The sequence below is a fragment of the Capricornis sumatraensis genome, chromosome 11 (assembly GCF_032405125.1).
Source record: "Capricornis sumatraensis isolate serow.1 chromosome 11, serow.2, whole genome shotgun sequence".
Taxonomy (NCBI): domain Eukaryota; kingdom Metazoa; phylum Chordata; class Mammalia; order Artiodactyla; family Bovidae; genus Capricornis; species Capricornis sumatraensis.
Genome location: NC_091079.1, coordinates 39,914,546 through 39,935,173, shown reverse-complemented (window position 1 = coordinate 39,935,173; position 20,628 = coordinate 39,914,546). Strand labels below are relative to the sequence as shown.

General features: G+C 37.9%; 1 protein-coding gene across 2 annotated transcripts in view; it reads right to left on the bottom strand.

The window, feature by feature from the left end:
- Window positions 1-2,634: 2,634 nt before the first annotated feature.
- SNTG1 (syntrophin gamma 1) overlaps window positions 2,635-20,628 on the bottom strand; it is a 140,446-nt gene continuing 122,452 nt past the window's right edge. Inside the window, exons 16-17 of one of the 2 annotated variants that reach the window (XM_068983816.1) lie at window positions 19,915-20,025; window positions 2,635-2,793 (exon numbers count right to left, since the gene is read on the bottom strand). In XM_068983816.1, the coding sequence (XP_068839917.1) occupies window positions 2,635-2,793; window positions 19,915-20,025 (270 nt within the window). The remainder of the gene's footprint in view (window positions 2,794-19,914; window positions 20,026-20,628) is intronic. The other variant, XM_068983817.1, reaches the window with a different exon arrangement.

Genomic DNA, 20,628 nt, shown 5'->3' with positions numbered 1-20,628 from the left:
GCACAGTGAAAAAATATGTTAAATGTTATTTGCTAACTGAGGAAAATCAAAGTAATATTTTTGTAATAGGTGGCTTCTCTACTAGTCATGTTAAGTAGCAATTTAGGCCTGTGGGTTTTGTTTCTCAGTAGTATCAAAAATAAACTCAACATGGTTTTATCATAAATTTTAATTTAGCCTATAATTTACAATGTAAATGTAAAGTATATTAATATATTTATTTGAAATATATTCTTCTATAGAATTTGTGATTAGCATTTTATTATATATACACGTGTGTGTGTGTGTGCGTGTCATACAAGGAGACATATACCCACACATATCTCATTGTGCACCTTTTCCTTTACATACACATAAGCACAGCCTAGAAGAGCTTTATGATGTACAAAAAGGGTATTTAATTAAATTGCTTTTTTTTGTGTTTTTTTGAATGGAGTTTTTACAAAATCTGACATTTTTAAATGATTATGTTATACTTGTAGAAAGCTTCAAAACTTTCTCTTTCTTTAGGTTGAGTAGCCCATTTCTTATTGCCTGCGGCCCGACTGATCATCACATTACGGACACACGGACGTCACCCCAATATGGGGCAGGCTAACACACACTCGAGGTGGTGACAGAGGTCTTGTGATGAGCTGGCTGCTCTGCTCAGATCCTGACGCGGGGCCCATCTCTCCACACCCCGCCCCCTTGGGCTGGTGGCCTCCTGAAGTCTGTCTTTGGTGGCTTCTGATTTTAGAATGACTGTTGTATCTGATCAAAAAACAGTGAGCCATAATGCCATAGTCATATCCCCATTATGCTATGTTAGTCGCTCAGTTATATCTGATTTTTTTGCAACCCTCTGGGCTATATAGCCTGCCAGGCTCCTCTGTCCATGGAATTCTCCCAGCAAGAATACTGGTTGCCATTCCTTTCTCCAGGGGATCTTCCTGATTCAGGGATGGAACATTGCAGGCAGATTCTTACCTCCTGAGCCACCATATTCCTGTTATGAAAATGTATTCAGTTAGATGGTCAAAATAAACTATGTTAGAACTGTATTTTGTCCAGTTTGCCCTAGTTCTTTTTAAAAGGACACCTAGATCAAACTGAGCACTTACTCAGCTACAGTCCTGAAACTTCACTTCTTTTCAATTTAATGTGCTTAAGAATTGATCAGATACAGAGTGAATTAATAATTTACAATGATTATGGAAATAGCTTGATGTTCACTTTTAATTATAATGTTCATGTGTCCTTTTTACAAATAATGTTTCCTTCTTGAGAGATTTTTTTCCTTCTTTTTAAAATTAGTCCACCTTATTATATATTTGGTCATCTTCACAAGGAAGTATGCAACAAGTGTGACTGAGTTGGGAACATGTGTACTAACATAAAAGTAATTTTTTCTTGATAGAGAGCTGGTTGTTTAAAAGAAGATCTCAGCACAGCTGTGGTGTAGGACAGTGTTATACAAACATCTGGGATCTGAGCTGTGTGCACTTCAGGGCTTTCAAATCTCCAACCCCTTTATACCTACATTCCTAGGACAAGATGCCTACAATAATTCATAATGTGGCATTGCATGACTGCTTTTTATGACATGATAAGGTAGAAGTTTTAACTTGTATTTTCATATCTTACCTTATTCTCTCATATGCTCTAACTAAAATGGAATGATGTTATTTACCCAACAAAAGTAATAGATTTGAGAATACTTCCTGGGGACATTTCCGATCAGGATTAACTCCAGCTCCAGGTGAGGTTAGGAATACAAGAAGGAACCGTCTCTTACACCACATGAATTGATATTTTCTCTATGAAAGGCTCTGGGGTCACTGAAAATTTATGAAATTTTAATTTAATAATAAATTCCAGGTAAAATAGAAATCTCCGTAAATGAAGGAGAGGACAAGAGGTTCATGGATGTTTCCTTCATTCCTCACTAAATTAACACATTTTGGCATCTTTGAAGGAACACTGGCTGTGAATAACACATTTGGTGTCAGTGACCCCAGGAAGAAATATTCCATTTCACATCGTGTCTATTATAGGTCGAATGCAACAATCTTTTTGAAATTCTCAGCAATGATTTACAACAGCATACACAAATTGGGGTGCCACTGTCAAGTCATGGGGTGAAGCTATAAGCAGAGATCCACACCAGTGAGCTGAGGTGCTCTCTTCTTGGACAAGGGTCTTCACTCTGGTCTCGGAGCCTCTGCCTCCTTCTGTCACTCCTCATATAATAGCAGGGCACTGGTTCCTGAGCAGGCCCTTCATGCATTTGTCATACAAAATAGTCTAAAATACAGACGTGACTGTTTAATGGGTGTTTTATTTATAGGTAGCTTACAATTTTTATATTATTTACACACTCGAGTCATTCATCGGTTCATCTTCCCTTTCAGTGAAAGCAACACAGAGGTCCTGACCCAACGAGGAAGAGCAAGTCGTCCCGCTCATTTAGAACAATCCCCCAAGGCCGTCGAACAGAATGCTTTGGGGATCCGTCTGATCTCCTTCTCCACTCAGATTTCCACTTGGCTTCCCTGCTAACTTGGGGATGTGATGGCTTCTCCATTGTCTGCGGCGATGAGTAAGGTCGTTCTGTTTACAAGTCAAGATGAGAGGGAGGCCGAGCTCAGATTGTCAGGTCATATACTTGGCTTTGCTCGCTACTCCGGAGCTGGAAGCTGCAGAGGCAGCAGCCTGACTGCCTAGAAACAGAGGGTCCAAACAAGCCACTTTGGCAGCGAAGAAGGAATGAATGCAGTGGAGGACAGCAAAGAGATTCGAAAACTCCAGCTCCTGAAAGGGACAGAGAGGTGAGCCACACAAAATAAAAATCAATTTCCTTGAGATAAATGAAACATAACCACACTACTAGATAATAGCTAGACCTTCTCTTTAAAGTGCAATAAACTTAACTAGAATCAAAGATATCTAACCTATGGAAACTGTTGGCGCTTTTGTTCTGCCTGTTAATTTCAAATGACGATTTACTTCAAAATACAGTGCTCCATGAGCTGGAAGGACTTAACATGATTATCACCCAGGAGAGTCTTTTCAACATTGATCAACGCTGCACAGAAATACACTTGGCCAGATTAAAATTTTACTCTTGATAAAGTGTAAACAAAGAGAAGCAGTAGATTTAAAAGTATTTTTATTTCTTTAGAGACAATTCAAATGAAGAATTTGGATTAGAATGATTAACAAGTACTCTTCACTATTCTCTAGAATCAGTTGCTATTTGCTGTTGGACAAATGAATATGAAATACTGAAAGCAAGGGATATGAGTGTTTTCGATGCTATAAGCCAAACAGTTCACTTCTAAAATATAATGTGTGCACTCATTTTAAATTTAATTAGTTTTGATTATCATACTTGGTTGTTAAATCAATGCATCTATTCAATGTAGGCGAGATAGCTATGCGGGCCAAGTAATTCCCTTCATGACACTGGGAGTTCTTAGTTTCCAATGCTAAGTATTAAAACACCAGAGCTCTGGTTTAAGTATTTTAAATTCCTAAAATGACTCCACCTAAATTGATTTTAGTGTCTCAGCCATTATGATTTCGGGAGCCTTATTTTTAGTGACCTGCCTCATCTCACTGTGAGGGGTTCCTGGTCACACAGCAGGTTTTCTCTGGCCACAATTCAGTTCACAAAAGAGCCCCTTCATTCTCTGTGCAGCCAGCTCATTTTACACGCGGGTTTTGAATGCGTTCAGTGTCAACTTGTATAAATCCACTAGGTGTAAAAAGGTGGGACGGCTTTGGAAAACATGAGGTGTGCTTTCGGTACTCTTGGTAAAAGGGAGAATACTGTTGAATGTTGCAACTGGGTAAAAATACAAGTAACTTTTTCTCAAAAATATATTTGCTGCATCTCTGTTAAACTGGAGCTTGGTTGTCAGAAAAATAAATAGCCTAAATATGAAGACATTTCAGAATGATTAATATTTTCATACCTTGTCAAGAATATGTCAATGATTTGATGTAGTTGGCACTTTAAAATTTTTACACCTATTGTCAGCTGTGGGGTGGGCAAGAAATTAAAGGCAATCAGAACAAAAAGCAGAGGGCAGAGATGTGCTTAAGTTTAGCCTTTGATTCCAACATCAACTCATCTTTCCTCAGATCAGTGGTCACCTTTCGCCATCACATCTACTCCTAAGGCTTTGATCTGCATTGCTATATACACAAGTAACACTCTTTTCCTCATTTCCAATGTAAATACTAGACTTTCAGGTCCACCTATCTACTGAGCATCCAAAGATGATGTCCATCGAGCCATTTATCATCTCCTTGGAACAAAGCTCACCTGGAGCCCATGAATCTCGCTAAGCATAACTCTCCTCAAAATGTAGTCATTCACTCAATGAATATTTATTGAGGGTTTACTATTCATCTGGTCTTTTCTTTGTTGAAAAGACAGAGTAATAAGCAATGCAGGCAGAAAAAATGTCCTCCTGGGAGTTACAGTCTCGAGTAGGATACAGCATGGAAAAGCATAAACAAGTTAATATTTCTGGATGTAGTGATAAGTACAGTCAAGAAAATAAAGCATGGACAAGAACAGAGTGTAGGAGCGGCTGTGGGATAGGAAATCCATGTTGTCATGAAGGCAAAACCTCAAGAGATAAAAGAGATCTGGATGTTTGTGAGAGAAACACTCGAGGCAGAAGTCAATTTCAGAGGCCCTGAGATGGAGATATTCTAGGACAGTTTGAGGAAAACCCAAGGGCTGTTGGCACTGGGATGGAATGAACTGAGTGAATAATGGGGGCATCCCAGGCAGCTCAGTGGTAAAGAATCCACTTGCCAATGCAGGAGACACAGGAGATGTGGGTTCGATCCCTGAGTGGGGAAGATCCTGGGGAGAAGGGAATGGCAACTTGCTCCAGTATTCTTCTTGCCTGGGAAACCCCAAGGACTTAGGAGCCTGGTGGGCTACAGCCCATGGGGTCACAAAAGAGTCAGATACAACTTAGTAACTAACTAAACAACAACAATAGGTCAAGAAATGAGGTCAAGGAATAACGCAGGGCATTCCAGCCCTTTATGAGCTTCACTCCAAGTGACACAAAAAGCCACTGGAGATTTCTGGGCACAGAGAGACAAGAATTGGTATTAAGTCTTAAAATGATAATTCGGGCTACACTGTTGATAAACTCTATGGGAATATGATTGAAATAAAGAAAGGAAGTTGCAAAGGTTTTCAGCTAAAAAATGTGTGCGATTGAAAGTAAACTCGAGTCAAGGACGATTTCAAGATATTTGATTGAATAACTGAAGAAAGATTTGCAAATTATCTGGTGAGGGCTTAATATCCAAAAATGTAAAGAATTCATATAACTCAACAGGAAAAAACACAACACACTCTGATTAAAAAATGGGCAGAAGATATGAATAGACATTTCTCTCAAAGAAGATGTGTAGATGGCCAGCAGGTACACGAAAGGATGATCAGCATCATCAGAAATGATCAGCATCAGTGACATCAGAGACATGCAAACCAAGCCCACAATGAGATACTACTGCACAGCTGTTGCAACTGGTTTCACCAACTCAGGCAGCCGCAGTCTTACAAAAATTGCTGCCAACTGTTTTCAGTACATACCTCAGTGAACAAAGTCTGTGTCATGTCGAGTACTGACAAGCACTGCAAATGGGCTTTACCAGGGTAATTACCATTTTCATAATCAAATAGTTCAGGAGGGTCAAAATTCACTTTATTTTTTTCCATTTTCAAAGCTTTCATGATTTTTGCAATTTTGATTTTTTTTTATAATGAGAAGATAACACCATACATGATTATTTTGAGTTACTTTGCCTCCTTAGAAAAACTTTCAAGTATATCTTTATTCTTAAAATTTTGATTTTCAAAATGTTTTTACTTATATTAAATAAAAATGCAATTCCATTTCTTCTATAGGTGAATGGTGACTTTGGGGAAAAAGGAAAAAAAAAATCATGCCCTTGACATGTTCCCTTTGACAGTTGCTTACTTTGGAGGCAGTTAATATATGTTTTACCTTAAAAATACCAAGTTAAGTTTTCTAGTTTACTAGATTAAAAGAAGGTGGGATTCTTAACATATGTGGGTTAATAAAATTCAGTATCCCTATGAAGAATATAAGAGGCTTGAAAATAAATCATGCACAAGGAGGAAACATTCTCAGTGAGAAATAAACATGACTCGGAACCCTTGGGGATTCCCAGGAGCTTAGGAGCTCTTTTCAAGGAAGACGAGTATCCAGTGCAGAGTTCTCCTTCATGTATTCATTTCCTTGCTCCAATCAAGCATTTGAAATAAAGTTTTAGGTAAGATCAGAGATATGTAAATCTCTCTCTCTCTCTCTCTCTCACACACACACACACACACACTTGACTCATTAGCCACATTTACTTCCAGCCACTCCATTTTCTTCTACACTATGATTTTGGATAAAGTCAGTTGTACGGAAATCACACACATGCACACGCGTGCACACACACACACAAACACACATACTTCATCCCCACCTCCATCCCCATTCACTCCCAGCTGCTCCAGTTTCTACTGCAGTATGAGGCACCAAACAGCTTTGATAAAGGACCTCATTACAAGCAGGAGCCGCCCCATTTTCATTTTTCTTCTCCAGAATCTAAACAGCTGGGGCTCTGGGAGTTCACAATGAAAGGAGAGTTCTAGAAAACCTCTGGTTTTGGATGCCAGAAAGAGTGAGAAAATGAACAACAGGCTAGCTAGGAAGCTGATCTTTCGCTTTCTACGCAGAGGAAGATTGTCGGCCTCAGTCCCTCCTGGGTTTGGCTTTGTGAATATTAAGCTTCCTAGTTCATGAGCCCTCCAAATGTCACATAGGAATCTGCTTAGATGATGAGTCATTATCTTCTGAAAGGCAGACTTTTCAGCACATCATGCATTCTTTAGTAGGGTCTCTGGCAGGTGCTGACTCAGCATACGAAGTGTTCCCTTTACCGTGTTGTATACTCAATCCTTACCTACAAACCAGGGAACATTTCATCCTGAGAGCATTCTTTCTGGGCAGACACTTTTATCCACAATTTATAATCCGAAAATGAAGATTTATAGAGAATAGCTGGTAAGTAGCATAACTGGGATTCAATCTTCAATTTCTGATTTAAGTCTTACTAAATCTTTTATTATGTGGGAAGTTCTCTTGGGGCCACTTGATGTCTCTGAGACCATGGAGATTGGGGGCAGGAAGGATTTTGGGGAAAATGTCTATTTAGAGATGTTTCCAAACTCTGCTCTGTTCCACTAAATAAAAAAGCAATTTTCTTTTTCCTTCTCTTATTGTACAAAAAGTACTACCTTTGCCAGATGTTAAATCCAGTAATTTAGGATTAATATGCTGTATACACTAGTTTATGAAAGATTTTAACAGTGTTTCCCTACAGGGATGGTCATGAATTTCAATGAATAAAGCGACAGCAATGCCTTTAGAAGGCAGACTATTTTGAAATCTGGGGATTCCCTGACTTCTTGTATTATATCAAATTATAATTTAAAAATAGATACACATAAAAATAATAATGAAATGTTAAAAATAGTAAGCATATATATATATATTCTTTAACCTAGGGAATTTACTAATGGCCAACAATGAGAATATGTTGGTAACCCTTGATGAATTAGTGTCTATACTAACATCATAAAAACAGCACTTTAAAAAAAGTACCCAGTAAGAATAAAATGAGCTTTTAAATTAATTATCAAATTACTGTAATATTGCTCATGACTTCAATTGGGAACCACTCCTCTGTTCTACTAGGAAAGTTTTGGGAAGTTTAATGAGGCTTTGAAAAACTGATGGCAAATTTACTAAGCTTTCTGAGTAATGAAGTGAGAATTTATGAATTTCTACTTTTTCAGAGAAAAAAATATAACCAGTTTTGGTATTATAACATTGTCTTTGTATAGCCATAAAACAACAAAAACAAAAAATAAAGTATATTTCCCCAACTCTTGTCCTTTTTAAGTATTTCTAAGACTTTTCACAATGAAAAATTTAAATACTATTTAGAACTTTTAATCTTGTAATACGCACAGCAACTCAATCATATTCCCCAAACAGTATCTCTTGTGAAATAAGAAATAAGCTCTGGCTTTGATGTATTTGCCTTGTAACCTGGGATATATTATATACTATGAGAGTATGTCTTATTTAAAGCTGTCATCTTATCACATATAGCAAGAACTGAGTCCCTTTACTAAACTATTTCATCAGTTTTTTTTTTTTAATACAGCTTTTTGATGATATCTTAGACATATAAAACTATGTGTTTAAGGTGCATGAGTTGATGTTCTGATAAATGTATGCACTGTAAAAAGCACACCACAACCAAACTAATTCATATACCACAACCTCTATAACAACTAGAGTGTATGCTAGGCGTGGTTTGCTGACTACCTATCCTTGTCACAAATGTCAAATATTTCATATCACTGCCTACCATCACCGCATTACTCATTAGGTCTCTATTAATCTTGTATAACTTGAGCAAACTCTGAGAGATAGTGGAGGACAGGGAAGCCTGGAGTCCTGCAGTCCATGGGGTTGCAAAGAGTTGGACATGACTTAGCAACTGAACAATCACCACAAATCTTGCATAAGGGAAATCGATATATTTTCAAGATATAGATTTCAATTAATTTGGAAAAATATCCAGAAGTGGGATTGCTGGATAATGTGCCACCCCTATTTACCTCTTTAGAGGAATCCTCATACTGATTTCTATAAGAGTGGTACCAATTTACATTCCCACCAGAGATTCACAAGGGTTTCTTTCCTTCTTATCTTTGCCTACATTATTATCTTTGTCATTTTGTTGATAGTTGCCCAAGTTGGTGTAAGGTGATATCTCACTGTGTTTTTGAATTGTGTTACCCTGAGATTTAGAAATATTGAGCAAATTCTTATGTATTTGATAGCTATTTACATTTCTTTTTTAGACAAGTATCTATTAGACCCTAGCTCATTTTAACTGTATTATTTGTATTTTGGTATTGAGTAGTATGAGTTCCTTATATATTTTGCAAATTAACTCATTATTGGATGCATGGTTTGCAAGTAAAATTTTTTCACATTACTTAGAATGGTTTTTAAAAATTTTCTTTGCTATGCAAATCATTTTAATTTAATATACTACCACTTGTCTGTTTTGGTTTTTATTGCCTATGCTTTTATATCTTATATCATATTTTGAATCATATCCAAAATATTATTGTCAAGATCAGTGTCAAGAAGTTTTTTCCCTATGTTTTCTCCCAGGAGTTTTATAGTATCAGGTATTATGGTGAAGTCTTTAGTTTATTCTTTCTTATTTCTGTGTTATCCATTGTATATTTCTAAATTTGTTTATATATCTCTTTTTTCTTTATCTAACAGTTTTTGAGTTTGTTTTTCTTTTAAAAAATACAACTTTGAGATTTAATAAAAGTGGGGTATTGAAGTCTCTTTTTGCTGTTGTTCACTTGGTAAGTGGACATCACCAGATGGTCAATACTGAAATCAGATTGATTATATTCTTTGCAGCCAAAGATGGAAATGCTCTATACAGTCAGCAAAAACAAGATCAGTAGCTGACTGTGGCTCAGATCATGAACTCCTTATTGCCAAATTCAGACTTAAATTCAAGAAAGTAGAGAAAACCACTAAACCATTCAGGTATGACCTAAATCAAATCCCTTACAGTCATACAGTAGAAGTGACAAGTAGATTCAAGGGACTAGATCTGATAGACAGAGTGCCTGAAGAACTATGGACAGAGGTTTGTGACATTGTACAGGAGGCAGGGATCAAGACCATTCTCAAGAAAAAGAAATGCAAAAAGGCAAAATGGTTGTTTGAGGAGGGCTTACAAATAGCTGAGAAAAGAAGAGAAGCTAAAGGGAAAGGAGAAAAGGAAAGATATACCCATCTGAATGCAGAGTTCCAAAGAATAGAAAGGAGAGATAAGAAAGTCTTCCTCAGTGATCAATGAAAAGAAACAGGAAAACAGTAGAATGGGAAAGACTAGAGATCTCTTTAAGGAATTAGAGATACCAACGGAACATTTCATGCAAAGATGGGGACAATAAAGAACAGGAATGTATGGACCTAACAGAAGCAGAAGATACTAAGAAGAGGCAACAAGAATACACAAAAGAACTATACAAAAGAGATATTCATAAGCCAGATAACCATGCTGGTGTGACCATTCACCTAGAGCCAGACATCCTGGAATGAGAAGTCAAGTGGGCCTTAGGAAGCATCACTGTGAACAAAGCTAGTGGAGGTGATAGAATTCCAGTTGAGCTATTTCAAATCCTAAAAGATAATGCTGTGAAAATGTTGCACTCAATATGCTGGCAAATTTGGAAAACTCATTAGTGGCCACAGGAGTAGAAAAGGTCAGTTTTCATTTCAATCCTAAAGAAAGGCAATGCCAAATAATGGTCCAATCACTGCACAATTGCACTCATCTCATAAGCTAGCAAAGTAATGCTCAAAATTCTCCAAGTCAGGCTTCAACAGTATGTGAACCAAGAACTTCCAGATGTTCAAGCTGGATTTGGAAAAGGCAGAGGAACCAGAGATCAAATGGTTAACATCTAATGGATCATAGAAAAAGCAAGAGAATTCCAGGAAAACTTCTACTTTATTGGTTATGCCAAAGCATTTGACTGTGTAGATCACATCAAACTGTGGAAAATTCTGAAAGAGATGGGAATACCAGACCACCTTAACTGCCTCCTGAGAAATCTGTATGCAGGTCAGGAAGCAATAGTTAGAACCCAGACATGGAACAAAGGACTGGTTCCAAACTGGGAAAGGAGTACATCAAGGCTGTATATTGTCACCCTGCTTATTTAACTAATATGCAGAGTACATCATGAGAAACGCTGGGCTAGAAGAAGCACAAGCTGGAATCAAGATTGCCGGGAGAAATATCAATAACCTCAGATATGCAGATGACACCATCCTTATGGCAGAAAGTGAAGAAAAATAAAGAGCCTCTTGATGAAGGTGAAAAAGGAGACTGAAAAAGCTGGCTTAAAACTCAATATTCAAAAAACAAAGGTCATGGCATCCATCCCCATTACTTCACGACAAATAGTGGGGAAATAACGGAACCAACGAGCAACTTAATTTTCTTGGACTCCAAAATCATTGCAGATGGTGACTGCAGCCATGAAATTAAAAGATGCTTGCTCTTGGAAGAAAAGCTATGACCAACCTAGACAGCATATTAAAAAGCAAAGACATTACTTTGCAGACAAAGGTCCATCTAATCAAAGTTATGGTTTTTCCAGTAGTCATGTATGGATGTCACAGTTGGACTATAAAGAAAGCTGAATGCTGAAGAGCTGATGCTTTTTAACTGTGATGTTGGAGAAGACTCTGGAGAGTGCCTTGGACTGCAAGAAGATCCAACCAGTCAATCCTAAAGGAAATCAGTCCTGAACATTCATTGATAGGACTGATGCTGAAGCTGAAACTCCAATACTTTGGCCACCTGATGTGAAGAACTGACTGACTGGAAAAGACCCTGATGCTAGGAAAGACTGAAGGCAGGAGGAAAAGGGGACGACAGAAGATGGAATGGTTGGATGGCAACACTGACTCAATGGAAGTGAGTTTGAGCAAGCTCTGGGAGTTGGTGATGGACATGGAGGCCTGGCATGCTGCAGTCCATGGGGCCAGAGAGTCAGACGTGACTGAGTGACTGAAGTGAACTGACTGAGTTGGTAAGTTGTGCCTCAGTCTTTTTTATCTCATAGGCTACATCATGTAGGATTCCCTTCCTGCACTATCTCCCGAAATTTGCTCAAATTCATGTCCAGTGAGTCGGTGATGCCATCTAACCATCTCATCCTCTGATGGCCCTTCTTTTGTCCTCAGTCTTTCCCAGCATCAGTGTCTTTCCCAATGAGTCAGCTCTTTGTATCAGGTGGCCAAAGTATTGGAGCTTCAGCATCAGTTCTTCCAATGAATATTCAGGGTTGACTTCCTTTAGGATTGGCTGGTTTGATCTTCTTGCAGTCCAAGGGACTCTCAAGAATCTTCAGTACCATAATTGAAAAGTATCAGTTCTTCAGCATTCAGCCTTCTTTATGGTCCAACTCTCACATCCATACATGACCACTGGAAAAAAACATAGCTTTAACTAGATGGACCTTTGTCGGCAAAGTGATGTCTTTGAAGTCTCTTACTATGGTTGCATTTCTGTCAATTTTTCTCTTCATATATGTCAGTATTTTTATATATTAGGTGCTCTGATGTTAAGTACATATATACTGATAATTCTTATAACTTTTTGTTGAATTGACCCCTTTTTCATTATATAACTTTCTCTATATTTTGAACAGTATTTTAAAGTCTATTTTGTCTTATTCAAGTAGAGTATCTGACATAAGGTAAGAGAAAAATGAAATGAAATCATACAGAATATATTCTCTGACTAACTGTATCATACTAGTAATCAATTCTAGAAATATAGCAAAAAAATCTCCAGATACATAGAACATAAACATCACACTTCTTAAAAGAAAATCCATCTGTTAAAGAGGAAGACTTGAGGGAAATTAAAAATACACTGAGTTGAATAAAAATAGAAATACAATATATCAAAATGTGTGGAATACAGTCCTAAGAAGTAAATTCTGGAATTAAATTTTTATATTAGAAACAAAAAAGTTTTGAGTCAACAATTTTAAAATTCCACTTGAGAAATCAGATAAAGAAAAGCAATATAAAACCAAAGAATCCAAAGAGAAGTAAATAATAAAGGTGAGAGCAGACTTCATCAAGCATCACAGAGCTCAACTGAGGAAATAAAGGACAACTACTAGTTCTTTGAATAGTCTCTAACAAGACTGACAGATAAATAGAAAGAAGGTATCAATTATTCACATCGGGAGTGAATTAGGGATGCTATTACAGAATCTGCACACTTCAAAGTGACAATAAGGAAATACTATGAAAAAGTCTACACACGTAAATTTGACAGCTTAGGTAAAATTGATGAAGACCTTGGAAAGAAAAAATTACTACAGATCATCTGATAGGAATAGATAATTCGAATAGTTACCTATTAAGTAAGTTGAACTCATAGTTTAAAAAAATCCTCAAAATGAAATCTCCTGACTGACGTGGTTCCACCAGAGAACTCTACTAAACTTTTAGGGAAGAATCAACAACAGTGGTATACAATATCTTCCAGAAAATAAAAAATGAGGAGGAACATTTTCAGCTCATTTTATTCCAGCCTGTTCCAATACCAAAATTAGGCAAAGACAGTACCAAACCAACCAGCCAACCAAACAAAAAACAACAAAAAAGCCCCAACAGACCAGTAACTCTCATAGATGTAAAAGCAAAAATACTTAAAATTTTGACAAATAAAATTCAGCCACATATGTAAAAATTCCACATCATTATTAACTAGGGTTTATTCCAGTTGTAAGACAGGGTCAGTATCTGAAAATCCATTAATATATTCTGTTGCATTAAGAAGCCAAACAAGAAAACTGACAATGTCATATTAATTGATATTCATTCATAATAAAACCTTTAGAAAAATATGGGGCCTAGCTTAACCTGAGAAAATAATTCCATTAGACCACTGACTCAGCTGGTAAAGAATCCTTCTGCAATACGGGAGACCTGGGTCGATCCCTGGGTTGGGAAGATCCCCTAGAGAAGGGAAAGGCTACTCATTCCAGTATTCTGGCCTGGAGAATTCCATGGACTATACAGTCCATGGGGTCGCAAAGAGTCGGACACAACTGAGCAACTTTCAGTTACTCACTTGGTGAAAAGCTAAATGATTTTCCCTAAAATAAGAAACAAATGAAGAATGTCCACACTCATTACTGGTATTCAATATAGCATTTAAATTTGTAGGCAAGAAAAAGATAGCAATGCTATATGAATCTGAAAAAAGAAACCTTTTTCTTTATTTCCATATGTCTTAGTAATCTATATAAATAAACTGGAAGAATTTTAAAAAGCATAAATAGAAACAAAAGACCTAGAACTAATAATATATATATATGTGTGTGTGTATATATATATATATATATATATATATATATATATATACAGGTTTCAGGATGCAATGTAAATATATAAATGTTAATTATATTGCTACATATTAATATTTGGAAAATGAAAAATTTTAAGATGTTTATATTCTCTCAAAAAAAAGAATAAATAGTTTATCTAAGTTTAACAAAATATGCATAGGTTCTATATAATGAAAACTACACAATGCTGAAGAAATCAATCAAAAGTTCAAAAAAATAGAAAAACAGTCTGTTTTCATTGCTTTAAGAAAGCATAGTAAAGACGTCAATTCTCCTGAAATTGATATCTGTCATGCCCTCCCTCCTGAGGGGCCTCTGAGATTATTCATGGATATACAGAGGGTAATTCTGAAATGTCCATGGAAACACAAAGAAACGAGAACAACTAAGGCAGTTTTAAAAGATAACCATAAAGTGGACAGAACCATCCGTTTCAAGGGTTGTCGTTTAGCTACTGTGTCAAAGAATGAATGACAGTAGCAAAGTGACGGATGCAAAAAAGCACCAAGAAGTAGTACCACAGAGGTAGGACCAGGCGATTTTTCAACAAAGCTGCTGAAACAATTCAACAGAGGAAGAATGGTCTTTACAATAAATGGTGGTGTTGTAACCAGATAACCACAGGCAAAAGAGAGATCAGTCAAACCCCACAACTTATAGGAAAAAAAAATAGACTCAAATGTATCATATATAACTGTCAATGGCAAGCTTATAATACATTTTGAAAGTGGCATAAGAGAAAACATTTGGCCCTTGGGGGTGCTGAAGAATTTTTTACATGACACTAAAATCATTATTTCTAAGAGAAAGAACTGATAATTTGGTTTCTAAAAATCTTTAAATTTCTCTGCAAGATACATGATACACTGTTAAGAAGATGAAACACAAATTACAAACTGTAAGAAAATATTTGCAAACATTACATCTAACAAATCCTCATATACAAAATATTGAATTGGCCATGAAATTTGCTTGGGTTTTTTCCAAACTTCTTGGCCAATCCAGTATATAATAACTCATAAAACTCTTAAGTAAAACAAATCACAAAATACAATTTGAAAACAGGAATAAGTAGGAAGAGATGTTTCACCAAAGGGGACATAAATACTTAGAAAATAGTCACATAAGAAGTTGTTCAGCACTGCTAGACATTCAGTTCAGTTCAGTTGCTCAGTCATGTCTGACTCTGCGACCTCATGGACTGCAACACACCAGGCTTCCCTATCCATCATCAACTCCCAGAGCTTGTTCAAACACATGCCCATTGAGTCGGTGATGCCACCCAACCAACCCATCCTCTTCTCCTCCCACCTTCAATCTTTCCCAGCATCAGAGTCTTTTCCCATGAGTCAGTTCTTTGTACCAGGTGGCCAAAGTATTGACGTTCAACTTCAGCACCTTTCAACTTTCCGATGAATATTCAGGACTGATTTCTTTTGCAGTTGACTTATTTGATCTCCTTGAAGTCCAAGTGACTCTCAAGAGTCTTCTCCAACACCACAGTTCCAAAACACCAATTCTTCAGTGCCCAGCTTCATTTATAGGCCAACTCTCACATCCATACGTGACTACTGGGAAAACCATAGCTTTGACCAGATGGACCTTTGTCAGCATAGTAATGTCTCTGCTTTTTAATATGCTGTCTAGGTTTGTTATAGCTTTTCTTCCAAGGAGCAAGTGTCTTTTAATTTCATGGCTGCAAGTCATCATGTGCAGTGATTTTGGAAACCTCCCGCGCCCCCTCCCGCCCCAAAAAATCACTGCTAGTCATTAGGGAATGAAAATTAAAACTATGATGAGAACTTCTGAAAAGAAAAGTAGTGACCATTCCAAATGCTGGGGAGGATGTAAGGAGGCTGAGTTTCTGGTACATTGTTGAAGGGAATGCAAAATGTCACAGCTACTCTGCACAGTGATTTGGCATTTTCTTTAAAACTAAATAAACATTTTCCATATGACCGAGCAACTGCCCTCCTAGGCATTTATTCCAGAAATAAACTCTCATGTCTATACAATGACTAAATAATGGACCAGGAAATATTAAATTAAATAAATAGAGACAGTTATGACCCGCCTGTTTCCAGGCAAGCATCAGGTTAAGCCTTAGCAATGCTGGGTTGTAAGACACATTCCTTACACTTACATGTTCTTGATCTAGTGGGGAAGGCACAGTGGTGAATATCAACCACATGGGGAGGACGCCAGTGTTACAACAGACATGAAGTAATAGCACATATATCATACAATATGCAGGAGAAGTTTCTGTCCCTGTCTTGGGGATCCTGTCTCTAACCTCATTACAATTTTAAAAATTATATAAATTAATTGTCCAAGGAATTTGATAAGTGACACAAACTTGGATTATGGTTATACATGTGAATTTCTTAAATGTGGACAGGACAGTTTACATATATAAGTAATCACCTTTACTAACTAGTTTTCTAAGAATAACAACTGCTATTTGTTAATACTTCCTCTATGTTTATGCTACAATCTTTGAAGATGAAATCTTTCCTGAGTGATTTATTATCTTCCATATGCCAGGTACCCTGGGTATTTATTCCTTAAATTTTTCCTGCAAGGCAGCAGCCATAATTTGGTGAATTGCCCAGGTCATGTAGCTGGGAAATGGTAAAGAAGAGAGTTTTACTCAAGTTTTGTTCAGTGACTAAGTCGTGTCCAACTCTTTGTGACCCCACAGACTGCAGCACACCAGGCTTCCCTGCCCTTCACCATCTCCCAGAGTTTGCTTAACCTCATGTCCATTGAGTCAGTGAATGCATCCAACCATCTCATCGTCTGTTGCCCCTTTCTTCTCCTGCCTTCAATCTTTCCCAGCATCGGAGTCTTTTCCAATGAGTCTACTCTCAGCATCAGGTACTTAAAGTTACTTGATCTTAATTTTCTTTTCACTGTATTGTGCTGCCTATTCCCTCATTTAGAAAAAGTGAAGAAATGCTGAATTCTCAAGTGACATCAGTTTATAAGTTTTGTGATGTGATATGTGCTGGCATTCTTCCTGCTTTCCTTCTGTGAAGAAGCTTCTGATTACTGCTCACATGTTACTGTGATAAAGGTTACAAAATAGCAACTGTATTAGTTTTAATAGTGAATATGAACTCGGTGGTACTGGCAGAGGCAATGCACACCAGAACGGCTAAATGATTCTATAGAGCTGGCCGCTGTTCTGATTGGCTGGTTTTAAAACAGTGTCCATGATTAATTTGGTATTTTCAGTATCACTCATCTAGGTCTTTTTCTTCCTCATTTTATATAAGGTGGTGACTTTGAATAAGTCTGGCAATTCACCTATGGTCACACTGTCTCATTGGCCTTGAAACCTCTCTTTTCACTACTCAAAAATTACCGCCTCTAAATTTAAGGAGGAGTACCTGGTGGCTCAGATGGCAAAGAATGTGCCTGCAATGCAAGACACCTGGGTTTGATCACTGGGTTGGGAAGAACCCCTGGAGGAGGGCATGGCAACCCACTCCAGTGTTCTTGCCTGGGGAATCCTATGGACAGAGGAGTCTTGTAGTTTATAGTCTATGGGGCCGCAAAGAGTCAGACATGACTTAGCTACTAACACTAAGTTCAAGGAAAAACATTCAGTAAATAGCTTCTGAAACTATTTCTTACTAAATGAATTTATGAAGTATTATGTAAAACATGCTAACCATAAAAAGTAGCATTTTGAAGCTGCTGCTGCTGCTGCTACTAAGTCGCTTCAGTCGTGTCCGACTCTGTGCGACCCCATAGACGGCAGCCCACCAGGCTCCCCTATCCCTGGGATTCTCCCGGCAAGAACACTGGAGTGGGTTGCCATTCCCTTCTCCAATGCATGAAAGTGAAAAGCGGACGTGAAGTCGCTCAGTCGTGTCTGACTCTCAGTGACCCCATGGATTGCAGCCCACCAGGCTCCTCCGCCCATGGGATTCTCCAGGCAAGAGTACTGGAGTGGGGTGCCATCACCTTCTCCTTTTCAAAGCTGGCAGACAACTAATAAATAGAATAGTTAAGGAAGCAGTAAGTATATGAGCTACATTAACGAAGTCTAAATACAATAGTCACTAGTCATTTCACGGCATTTATCTTTTTTGCTCCATGTTGGAGACTAAGGACTTGTTAGCACATTAAAAATATCAGATGAGAAGGAGTTTATCAAATCAAACATATTAACTAGTGGTTGACACTCCACGTTTGCCCGAAGAACACGGAACTGACAACAATGACACCACTCACCATGTTAAAATTCCTGAGTGTCAAAGTGGGAAATCCGCCAAAACTTAAGATACATCCTTTTGGAGAGTAGAGATTCATTCTTATAGTGACACCAAGACGCAATTGGAAGAGCAGTGTGCCTGATGACACAGAGCAATGATCCACCCATGGCAGCCGGGGGCACGGAGTTGGGGTGCCCACAGGCAGGTCTGCATGTTGGAACCAGGCGAGGCGGGGTGAGGACACGGGAGTCAGGAGGGAGAGGGTGATGGTACCCAGGCCTCCGTCCACACTGACCGGAGACAGATGTGAAAAACAGCTGGACAGAAGCCGGCAGAGAGGAGTCGCTCCACAGCCCCCTCACAGCACTGAAGAGCAGGTGTTGAGAGGAGTCAAGGGACAAGCTCAGGGCAGGGGTGGGCACTCTGATAGGGTCAGAACCAAGCAGACTGAGAGAAGAGTCTAGACAAAAGCAGGAGCAGCCGTGAGAAGGAAGCTGTCTTGTTAAAAGGAGAGCGAGAGCCTCTGGTCTGCACAGAGCAGGGCTGCAGAGCCCGGATGGGAGTCAGGAAGGGTCTGTCCTCTGGAGGCTCTGAATGTCAGCCAAACCTCCCCTGGACTTAATAGGTACTGGGATGTAACTGAATTATGGTCATTTTAAGTCAAAGTTGAAAATTTATATCTGAGTTTTCATTTCCATAGAATTCATTTTTCACTTTGGTATTCATTATTTATTCTCTCTTCCCCACTGAAATAATATATTTATAACTCATTCTAACCCAAAGACTGTTGGTGTGAATTTCACGGTAGGGCAAAGGAAGTCCTTCAGATTTTGAATATCTACAAATACATAATCATAAACATAAAAGTAGTGAATCTTTCTGATATATTTTAGAATACTGAAAGTCTACATGAAGCAAAGCAAAAAAATCACTCATTTATTCATTCTGTTTAACAGAATAACATACAAAAACATGAATTGAATTTAAAAATATTTTTTAGGAATTGGTATTTATATCCAAAGGTTTCCCAGGTGGCGTTAGTAGCAAAGAACCCGCCTGTCAATGCAGGAGATGTCAGAGGAGTGGGTGTGATCCCTGGGTTGGGAAGCTCCCCTGGAGGAAGGAATGGAAACCTACTCCAGTATTCTTGCCTGGAGAATCCCACGGACAGAGGAGCCTGGCCAGCTGCAGTCCATGAGATCACAAAGAGGACACGACTCAGTGAGCACAGACAAACATTCATTTCCAAAGAGGGAATAAACAGTGATAGAATATCTTTTATAAATTATTATTTAGAATGTGAAACCACCAAGAAAATGTTTCAGTTCCCAGAATATTATTTTAGTGTGACAGAAATACAGTTCACAAAAATTAAAACTAAGAAATGAAACGTTGTATGTAATTTATTCTCAAGTACCCATTTCAGTGAAAATTTGTCATTAAAATTTTAAAGTGAATCTATTTTTTTGGTCATGAGAGCTACTCCAAGGTAAACAAAAAACATGTGTTTTTGCACTTACGGGTCTCCTAAATTTTCTCCCCTCTGTTTCTTAATGGCATGAATGCAGTTGGAGCTGGTTTGTGTGATGAATTTGGGTTTACCTTTGCTTCAATCTGTTTAGTATCTGGATTCTGAAACAAAAATTTGATTTTGCTCTTGCCGTCATCGGAGGAACCTTTCAGCTGAGAAAACTTATACCTCCAAAGTACCGCCTAACGAGAAAAGAAAAAATAGGTGAGTCAGTGCAGCTCATCTCTGTATTCAAATGGAGAGATTGCTCTTTTAACTGGTAAAAGTAACCATACTAAGTTAGTCCTATATATCCCAGCATTAAAAAGTAAACTAAAATATGCTTGTCAAAGGCTATAATTTAGTAATCACTATATCCTTTAATTCCCCAAAGCAACATTAATTTCCATGAAATAATCATTTAAATATATATGTGAATAAATTAATTTAAATATCTCATTTTACATAACCATGAAATAAAAGCCATGCCAGGGAATCAGCAAAAACACCTATCATCCATTGCTTTGTTTTTCTTCCATAGTAGCAACAAGGTGATTTTCAACTGATTACTCCACAGAACTTCCTCTTGAAGCACAAGCTAACAGTCAGACCCACATTTTTGTCAAGATGAAAGGACACCCGAGTGAGTGACTACAAGGAAGCATCTTAGAAACATCATTCACCTGGCAGTGGTGAGAGAGGGGACAAAGAGGCAGGGAACTCTCCCAGACCACTGAAGGCCCCCGGTTCCAGACCTGTCCTATTCATGAAACTGTTCCAGACCTGTTCATGAGACTGCAGGTGTC